General features: G+C 40.1%; 1 protein-coding gene across 1 annotated transcript; it reads right to left on the bottom strand.

The window, feature by feature from the left end:
- Positions 1-7,305: 7,305 nt before the first annotated feature.
- On the bottom strand, positions 7,306-9,879 carry LOC129739297 (coagulation factor XI-like). The gene is made up of 2 exons (XM_055730708.1): positions 8,977-9,879; positions 7,306-8,897 (listed from the first exon to the last, which is right to left on the bottom strand). Exons 1-2 carry the CDS (start codon positions 9,827-9,829, stop codon positions 8,788-8,790), a joined length of 963 nt encoding a protein of 320 aa, XP_055586683.1. The 5' UTR covers positions 9,830-9,879; the 3' UTR covers positions 7,306-8,787.
- Positions 9,880-10,348: the final 469 nt, after the last annotated feature.

The raw sequence follows: 10,348 nt of genomic DNA, 5'->3' as shown, positions 1-10,348 counted from the left end.
ACTGAGACAAGCAGCACAACGATTGATCTGATGATGACTGATGCACCAGACTCAGTTCTGTTTTCCAAAACAGCCTCCAGCAACGGAATTTCCGACCACGAAATCGTTCATCTTCTCACTGACGTTAGAATCCGTAAGCCTCCTCCAAAACGTATTAAAGTTAGGAACTTTAAAAGGGTCAACCAACTTAATCTGCAAGCCGACTTTCAAGCAATTGATTTTCGCCAATTTATCTTCGCTCATGATGTCGAGACAAAAGTTCAAATTCTGACGTTACATCTTCAGCACCTGATCGAAGAACACGCACCTGAAAAAGTGAAGATTGTGAAAGACTATCGAACACCCTGGATGACACCGAGAATCGAACGCGCGGTAAATATCCGGAACTTAGCATTCTCTTTATATCACCGGAACCCAAATCGTCGCCGAGGCGATGAACAGTGGCAGGAATACAGCAGAGAGCGCAACCGAGTGAACAGTCTTATCCTTGCAGCTAAAAAACAATACGCTGACCGAAATTTTTCGCACGACCTCCCTGCTAAGCAACTGTGGAACAACCTGAAAAGAGAAGGAATTCACAACCCTTCTAAACAACAGTCTGACCCTGAGGACATCGATCTGAATGGGTTAAACAGTTTCTTCGCGGAAGAACACACGAGGCTTTCGCATGCCAGTAGTTTGCATAACTGTGATCACCAATATCCAACCCATCTTCAGCCTGTAAGAACGTTTCAATTTGTCAGTACAGATGTCGAAACTATCGTGAGGCACATCTTTGAAATCCAATCGAATGCTGTAGGTATAGACCAGATTCCGATCTCTTTCATCAAAATGTTGTGCCCCTTTATTCTACCATTTCTTAAACATCTTTTCAACCACATAATCGAGTGCAAAACGTTTCCCTCCATATGGAAAACTGCCATAATAACACCGCTGCCAAAAGTGTCTAACCCCGTAGAACACAAAGATTCTAGACCCATTAGTGTCCTTCCAGCAATGTCTAAAATATAAGAAAAAGTTCTTCTGGCACAAATCACCAATCACTTGGATACATCCAACCCTTCACCTATCGCCAGGTGCCAATCCGGTTACCGTAGGGGATACAGTACCACAACAGCGCTCACGAAGGTTGTGCATGATATTTACAGCGGTTTCGAAGATGATGACTGTACATTGATGGTCCTTGTCGATCTGTCTCTGGCGTTTAATTGTGTGAAGCATTCCATTTTAGACACAAAGCTGGACGAACAATTTGGATTTACTAGAAGCACTCGCGATCTAATCTCCTCCTACCTTTCACAACGAAATCAGATTGTGCGGTATGGCGTGCTCAACTCAAACAGCTGTGAATTGCGAGACGGTACGCCCCAAGGCTCATGCCTCAGTGCGATGCTGTTCAGCTTATACATTAACAGCTTACCGATTGTGCTTGAATGCAATTACCAGCTATACGCAGATGATCTGCAGCTGTATGTTACCGGACTACAATCTGAAATTGATCATCTCATTTTGAAAATGAATCGAGATTTGGAGGCAATCGCTTTTCCCAAACCCGAAGAAAACACAATCAATTATCTTTACCAGGAGGAACTCTGTAACACCAGCTGTACCTGTGATCTTTTGTGGCGAGGTTATAGCTGTATCAAAAACTGTTGTGAATCTTGGGCTGCGGATGGACAATAATCTTCGATGGCGAGATCAGATGAATGACATCATGATGAAGGTGTATGGAACCCTACGAACCTTCAACGATTCAAAAGCGTTCTCTCCCTGCCTACGCGGAAAAAGCTTGCACAGTCAATAATCACGCCCTTTTTCATGTATTGTGATATTGTGTACTACCCTGGACTCAGCCAGGCTTTGAAAGAAAAACTGCATCGTGCCTTCAAATCCGTCATCTGATTCGTTCACAACCTGAGGCACAGAGAAAGTACTGGAGCTCTAAGAAGGACAATTACTGGTTGTGACCTTCCAGCTAACTACTCCTTACGCATCGGATGCTTCATGTTCAAGGCCTACAAAAACGTTCCGGACTATCTACTTCAGCACATACAGCGCGGTCAGATGGATAGAACTAGGACATTAGTTGTCCCCTAGCATACTAACAGCAGCGGAAAAAGCGTTCTTGTTTACGGAGCGTCTCAATGGAATTCTTTAGCACTACCTATCAGACAGAAAAACACTATCTCTTCATTTAAGTCAGCTTTCTCTTTAGAATAATCTGTTAGAGAGTAATAGTATAGTACAGACTACAACTAATTAATTCACTTGTTACTATCGAATTGTATTTCCTTGACCCTAACTATGATTTTATATCGATGGGCTGACGTTAAATCAATAAAGCACAATTACAATTACAATTACAAAAATCAAAAGAAAAGTTAATCAATGGAGCCTTGAGTGTAAAATTGAACGCATTTTCGCTTGGTGCCCTCCATCAAAGTCTTTACAGTTGTGCGATATAGGATTTGGATACAAGGTGGATTAGATATATATCGGGTATAGCTACGAGGACGCAGCCACTATGCAAGCTATCATACATGCTATCTCACTTACGGCCAACTATAGGTGCCGTTGAAAGCATCAAATGCATCGCGCGGCATTGTACATTGGACCGTGATGGAGAACACTTGTGTTTGTGTCAGGTGAGCATGTGAAGCCAGCTGTGGACCATCGGGCGATTCTTGGATGCGGAACTCCGAACACTCACAATGGCGATCCTTCCAGGTTCTGGCCATGATGGCCAGAGATTCCGGAATCGCCCGGTGGTTCGCAATCAACGAAAATATGAGTGAAATAAAACATATTGCGCCGAACAGTGAGAAAACTATGTGAGTGAAAAAAAATCAAAATGGTGTTCCCAGATTTCGGGTTTAGAAGTTTTCTGCTTCCAAGGCTGATTTCATTTTAGATGAAAATCAATGTTACCTATAGAAGTTGAGTGATTTTATAGAAGGTGAGTTTTTCAGGATTCTATAGAATTGTTGTTTGGTGATACGAGGATGATGAGAGGTGCATGGAGGTTTTGCAGCTCAACAAAACTTGCGAGAACGAGGTGGCAAGTTGATGCTACCTTTCTGCGGCTTAGCACAGCACGCAAATACGAGATGGTCGGTGACATTTGCTTTATTGCGGCTTTGCACAGCTTGCTGAAACGAGATGATAAATGATGTTGACCTATTGCGGCTTGGCACAGCTCGCTACGAACACGGTGGCAACTGATATTGCCTTTTGCGGCTTCGCACAGCTTGCAGGAATGAAAGAGAGATCGATGTTTTTTTTCTATTGCGGCTTGGCACAGCTTGCTAGAGCGAGATGGTAGATGTTTGCTCACTTGTTGCGGCTTAGCACAGCTTGCAAGAATGCGATGGCAACTAATATTGCCTTATCCGGCAGATTGCGGCTTTGCACAGCTTGCAAGAATTAAAAAAAAGTGATGTTTTCCTGTTGTGGCTTAGCACAGCTCGCTTGAACGAAACGGCAACTGATTTCGGCTTGTTGCGACTTGGAGCAGCTTGCAAATGGAATGCAGCTTCTTTAATTTCTATCCTGCGGCTTAACATAGTTTCCAATGGATCGAAACATACACCTACATAGATGCCGGTTTCGATGATTGTTTGTTTGAACATTTATTGACTAAAACGATTTCTTGCAGCTTGGCTCGAATGACAGGTTTTGTAAATGTAGTTTTTACACAGCTTTTTTCTATATAGAGCTGCCGTTGATAAGTGAAATGTGCATTTTATTCATGATTTAGTTGATGATTCTCTGAGAGTTGAGTTTTAAAGAATGATGTCCGCTTGACTTTACTGGCTGACAAAAAAGGAAATGAGAAAAATAGGAAAGTAATATGGACTGTAATCTGATTGTGGGCACCTGGATGGATAAGAAACTTATTGGTTGAACGATGAGATCTTGAAAACAGTTGAATCCAATGAACTGATAACTGCATTGACATATCAAAGTTCTAGAAGAACCAGTGAATGGATTGGATCATTTGGTTAGCTTCTACGAGAAAGGATGAATACAAGTCAATGAAAACATACAACGAAGATAAGACTACCAACATGGATTGCGGCGGTAGATGTGACTTCTGTCCATTGGTTTAGAAATCTCGATTTGAAATTCGTTAAGTTATAGCCCTATCTTGCTCGAAGAGTGCATCGGCTTAAGGACTTTGAGAATCTTGGGAAATGAAGTGAACGATGGAATGGACTTGATTGGGAAAGCAATTGATAAGTTAGCCGTAAGAGAGCAGGTTTTCTGTGAATAAATCACTTGAAAAATTATATAGAATCGTCAGTGACATCATAGCTATAAATGATACGTGAGACGGAATCTATCGTGATCGAAATCGACTGGGAATATGATTAAGTACACTGGAGTAAGCGAGAACAATAACACCTTACTGCCTTTTCTATCTCCGTTTCTAAAATTAGAATGAAAAAGAGAAATGTTAGTAATTATAAACTGAATAACTATTCAGGACAATTTAACTACTTGCCGTCCGAACTTTTAAACCATAATAATTTCTTATTGACTCTCATGGCAGCGGCAGCGAATGTCTTCAAAGTGAACCCGCGATATTGTGTGTCAAACTCGCAGCAGGAAAGTTATAACCGTGATTAAAGGTCCACAAGTCAGGCCAACTTTAAATTGATGAAGATACGGTAATGAAACTCCAACTCAAAAGGATGTAGCAACGTCTTAGAAAGCCGAGCAAATATCAGTTACCAAAAATGCTCAGATAGTCTGTTTTATACAGGTTATTTATGGGAAAGTGAAACAGAGATATACAATTCGGCGGCAGATATATACTTGCACGTTGATAAATCGACAATCACGATTTGCGATGGACCGTCTCTTATTCACTGCATATCAATGTGTAAAAGTGAGATAACAACAGCTTCTTCTCGTCCCGCACACTAATCTGCAGTCATTCTTATGGGACTGTCCGTTAGACTGAGCAGCAAGGTTTAAACTTTTAGCAGGCCCAACATGAATAGTCATCAGCTAACTCAAAGTGGTATTAAATTGACACGGGAAAAAAAATCACCCTCAAAATTCAAATAAATGGATAAAAGGTTATCAGAATTGATTTTTAAAATTAAACTATTTTGTTCGTTTAAAGTTCACACTAGTAGTGAGCTAGTAGTTAAAATAAGACGAATATTGAAATCTTACATCAATTCTGTTTTGTTTATATACAGACGTATGAATAAAAATATTTTGTATTTGTGTATGATCGAAGTAACATGTTTAGCAAGCGAAATTTGAGATAGTGGCTTATGTGTTTAATTTCAATAAAGTTTTGATGTTCACCAATGTAACCAAACAAATATAGGATGATTTTTTTTTATTTTTGAAGAAACACAAAACTTTGCAGAGCTCGTTCTAGAAAGTTGTTTTAATCCGTTGAAACTTTGATTTGTGAATCCCCAATCCTTGCGATGCACTCGTAATTAGAATTTGAACAAATGCTTAGGGATTCTCTTATCGATCATTGAACATAAACCAATATAGGGAGTTTTCAAAATAGGAAAAAAGAAACATTGGCAAAAGCGAAAGTATAAAATTTCGTATCCTTTGTTCATGAAATTGAAAATGATTTAAGTATAATTTTGAGGACTAATTTGGGAATTTATCTTATTTATTATCTTCGCTTTTTTTCAAAAGCCGTCCCTTTTTTTATTCATCCTCGGCAACGACGTTGTAGTATTATTTTCGTTCTTTTCTTTTTCCCGGAGAAGAAGGGGGATGTGCGATATAGGATTTGGATACAAGGTGGATTAGATATATATCGGGTATAGCTACGAGGACGCAGCCACTATGCAAGCTATCATACATGCTATCTCACTTACGGCCAACTATAGGTGCCGTTGAAAGCATCAAATGCATCGCGCGGCATTGTACATTGGACCGTGATGGAGAACACTTGTGTTTGTGTCAGGTGAGCATGTGAAGCCAGCTGTGGACCATCGGGCGATTCTTGGATGCGGAACTCAGAACACTCACAACAGTGTCATCCGGTATCAGTTTCTCAGTTTTGTTTCCCATTTTCTAAACATTTCTGTTTGTAGACTAGCTATGGACCCTAAACACGATGCTGCGATGGTCGATGGTCGAAACCCCACGCAGCAGAAGGATTAGAGAAGACATTTGATGATGAGCGAAACAGCTGATCTTCACAGCTAAACTTTTTGAAGAACAACAAAAATGAAGAAAAATCCCGAAAAAAGTTCACCATTTTCCTAATATTATATCGAGAGTAGTCTTAAGAGCGATTTGGCACAGGTCATATGAGACCCCGTTTAAAATTGAATAGTTTGCCGTAAAATATATGTTTAATGTAGTTTTGTAATTAATAAAGTCGTTTTAAAAGTAGTGTGTTTTGAGCCAAAATAAATGTGTACTTCTTGCCGTGAATAAATTGTGTGCCTTATTAGTAAACGATCGGAGTTTTACTTACCGCCGCTGGTGCAGAGATTGCTATCATCACAAGGGACAACCCAACACCCCCACGGAATACCCAACCCAACTAGAAGCCCAAGGTTTGCCCCAAGGAATTTCCCCCATACAGTCCACTGCGAGGTCCAAGCAGGGTTTGGACCGCACCCCAACAATTTCCTTCTCGTCTTTGACTATCTTCTGGCTCTTTCGAAGTTCCCGCTTCATTATTACCCAATACTGCTGCTCCAGGCGCAGCTCCGGACGGCGTCATACCACTCCAAGACAGAATAGTGGCATGATGCCAAACCTAACCAAAATAGCGGAGCTTCGTAGTGCTGCTGCGACAACGGCAAAAGGCGCTTCTCGAGGCACTCAGATTCTTGGATCTCGCCATTTACTGTGCCCTTTTCACGAAAGGCTCACCCCTCAGTCCGCAAGAGCAGATAGCCTGCCAAACGATATTTGGAGGCGAACTTCGACATTTTCTTCTTCTTAAATTTACCGTCCACATCGAACTGGCTCTTGCAGGTAAAAAACTCAAATTTTTTCAACATTTGTTCACGTGTATGTGGTAGGTATGGTTCACCACAGTGTATTGCTTAGAGCAGATTTTAACAAAACAAATCAACATTATTTTCACAATTCTAGCTAGTAATACTTACTTAATAACATTAAATAACCAGTGTCCACTATCTTTCGTGAACAGTCCTTAGCATTCTTTCACATCAATAAAATGCTTTGCGCATGGTACTTCGATGAATAAAACATCGTTGAATTCAGCATCAAGTTTGAATGCGATCCAGTTTGACCCTTTTGACCATGGATTTCGAAGAGAGTTCTAGCATTGTTGAACAATTTGTTAAATTGGCAACCGAACAAGAATTTTTATTCGTGTTAGAATGAAAAATTGGTTGCCCTGGTAGAACACGTTATTTCAGCACTATAGATAGCTACACTCCTAAGGTTGCATCTGCTTAGAGCTCCGTATCGGAAGTTAAATATCTGCTAACATCTACGAAAGGTGCTACAGAATTTTTATCTGGTGTGAGCCTGTACAGTGACATTGCTCGTAGCACCCATCGATTATTATGATGTATGTAAAGACCCGAACCTTGATGGACAAGAATGATTTTTTCACTGAGCATGCGTGCACAAAACAGTTTATCTCCTAAAAAGCTTTCGATATCTGGATGTCGTTTTGGCAGGCGTAACGCCTAACAAAACCACGACGAGAAGGACCAGTTGAAGAGAACTGTCAAATAACCAGAATCGAGATTACCAACGGAAGTGACGAAGAACAATTTGAAAACGAGGAGTGATATTAGTTCTTGCCATTCGTATTGCTGAGATTATTTCGCTTTAAAGTCATTTATACATAAGATTTAAATACAAAGTTTATAATCATCATTACTCTACGCTGGTATAGTGATCGAAATTTAACAAAATCGATTGATGTGAGTTAACAATAATACCTAGTTTCCTATATTGTCCTACTATAACCTAAAATCAATTACTCCGCAGGCGCTAGATGAAGTCAGCGTAGAAACTATTATCTAAAGTAAACCTATTCCGAACAATTATATGCCTAGTTATTCCTCACGTAAGTTACTAAACGTATTTTCGATGTATTCATCTTTGTAACTTAGAACTAAATTTATTAGGAACTGGTGCAAATCGCACTTTGTGCAACGCAGAAGCGCCAGTTGAGCAAAGCAAATTTGTAGATCGTGGGTAGTAAACCAAATGTAAGATTAACATTTTCCTTTCTTTAAAAATTATACTGAATAAAGTTTATATTTTTTAGCTTTAAGCTGCTATTAACAAACGGCTGCTTTAAGGATTTTTATTTCCCCCAACACTGCGCTGGGAATTATTTCGAAAGTGATTGCATCGCGTGCCTTCTTTTCAACGTCTTCACCGATTTTTTTTTTTATTTATTTCATCATAAGGATTTTAACACCAGAATGTCATTCATCTCTCTCTTCACCGAAATGATGAGAACCTAAAGTTATATAATCACTTGCCATGTATCCAATTTGACCGTCAATGTGCTCTTGTGGTGTGCCGCCTTCCCATAGACAAATTGGCTGAACGTGATCGGAAAACATTAGCTAATTCAGAGCTAAGTTGTAATATTGCGAAAAAATCTTCGCGTTTTATCACCTTACTAACATTAAGCACTTGACTATACTCCATGTATCCCAAACTATCCTTCTTTCGGCCTACCTTTACAAACATATTCCCTGGTGTATCTGATACGCATCCACTTGAAGTGACCACAAATTTTTTCGATACTATTGTAATCTCACAAATGGAATATCTTCCCATGCCAATTTGTTATGAAGTAGTCCATACCCCGGCCAGTATGAATATCTCTTCGGATTCCGTTTCGTCCCTTGATCCATGGAAGTGCTTTTTCTTCAGCTTACGTTTTCCATGGGAGCATGCTATTAAAACACAAAAATTTCATATTGTGAATATTCGATTCGACATAAATAGAAACATCAATTCAAAGTGGATACTTACAGGCTTTTTCTTTCAGTCGAATGCTAGTTATGTTCCTGATCCAGGGGATGTAATCCGTAACGTTCGTAAATCCGGCATAGCTATCCGTGGTGCAAAAGTTGGAATGGTCAGGACGCTTCTTTATGAAAGAGATAATCCCTTGCAGGTGCCAGCTACTGCCATGTTTGACGAAAAATCCACCTCCACTGTCCCCATTACAGACCGTTGTTCCATTCCTGTGCCCAGCACAGAACATTCCATTATCGAGCGTTTGTCCGAAATAGTCTCGGTCACTGATTAGACAGTTCAATGTATCGATAACGGGAAGACGCGCTATCTTAAGGACCGGGGAAATTTCGTCATTTTCCACCAGACCCCATCCAATTACTGTTCCTTGAGAGCTTGTGGATTCCATACTCAAACATGCCGGCAGAATGTAATTTGTAAATCGAGCGACTTCGGCCAGTTCCAAGATGGCAATATCGTCCTGTAAATTTCTGCTACTGAAGTTAGCATAAATATGTAACCTTTGAACTGGGAATTGTTTGGTTTCTTCACTAATTTCGTCCAAATTGTAAACTCCAAGTCGAACGAAAATTCTGTTCCCGTTCAAACGCTGGTTGTTGTCAACGTTAAACAGACAGTGAGCTGCCGTTATCACGAATTCTTCACTTATGAGAGTTCCGCCACAGACATATCGGAATGAATGTCTATCTTTGTGATAAACCGCTGAATGCCAGGGCCAATCTCCGCTGTTGACGGAGTTGCCCCCTTTAATAGTCGGCCCTTTGTGAACTTTGGGTATTCCGCAAATGAACTGTTTAGCAATCGAGCTGCTCAGGAAGAAACATGTCAAAATCAAAGCAGCAAACATCGCGTAACAATCTTTATTGTTTAACTGTTCACAAAACTCTGGCCACTGAAGATAGAAACCGAATTGAATAGTGAGAAGCTGTATTTGTTGTTAAATTACAGTTTAAAAAAATACATCACGCTTATCACGCGTTATCAGTTTTGAACTTTCTTTTCGGGAACTGGACGGGATTCGAGATTTTTTCCATGTGGTACAGAATTTACTTCACATTGACATTTTGACTCTCACTTGCAAACAAACTTTGATAACCTAGAACTGCGGTCGGCAACCTTCTGCCTCGGAGGAGCCAAAAGCTGCATTTTTCAGATCTTCAAAATTGAAAGTTCTATTTTGCATTTCCTACATCAGGGTAGCAACGGGTGTATGGGAAAAATTTCATGATCAAATTTTGCCAACGAACCATATACATTTTGTAGATTGGCCCAATTTGATTTAGAGGTGCCTCAAATTGCTCAAAGTTTCGGTTTTTCGGACCATCACCACAAATCACCAACGGGGTACCAAATTGCAAAATTTTAA

Source organism: Uranotaenia lowii, chromosome 1 (genome assembly GCF_029784155.1).
Source record: "Uranotaenia lowii strain MFRU-FL chromosome 1, ASM2978415v1, whole genome shotgun sequence".
In the NCBI taxonomy this organism is placed as follows: Eukaryota; Metazoa; Arthropoda; class Insecta; order Diptera; family Culicidae; genus Uranotaenia; species Uranotaenia lowii.
This window is presented reverse-complemented; position numbering and strand designations above follow the sequence as displayed.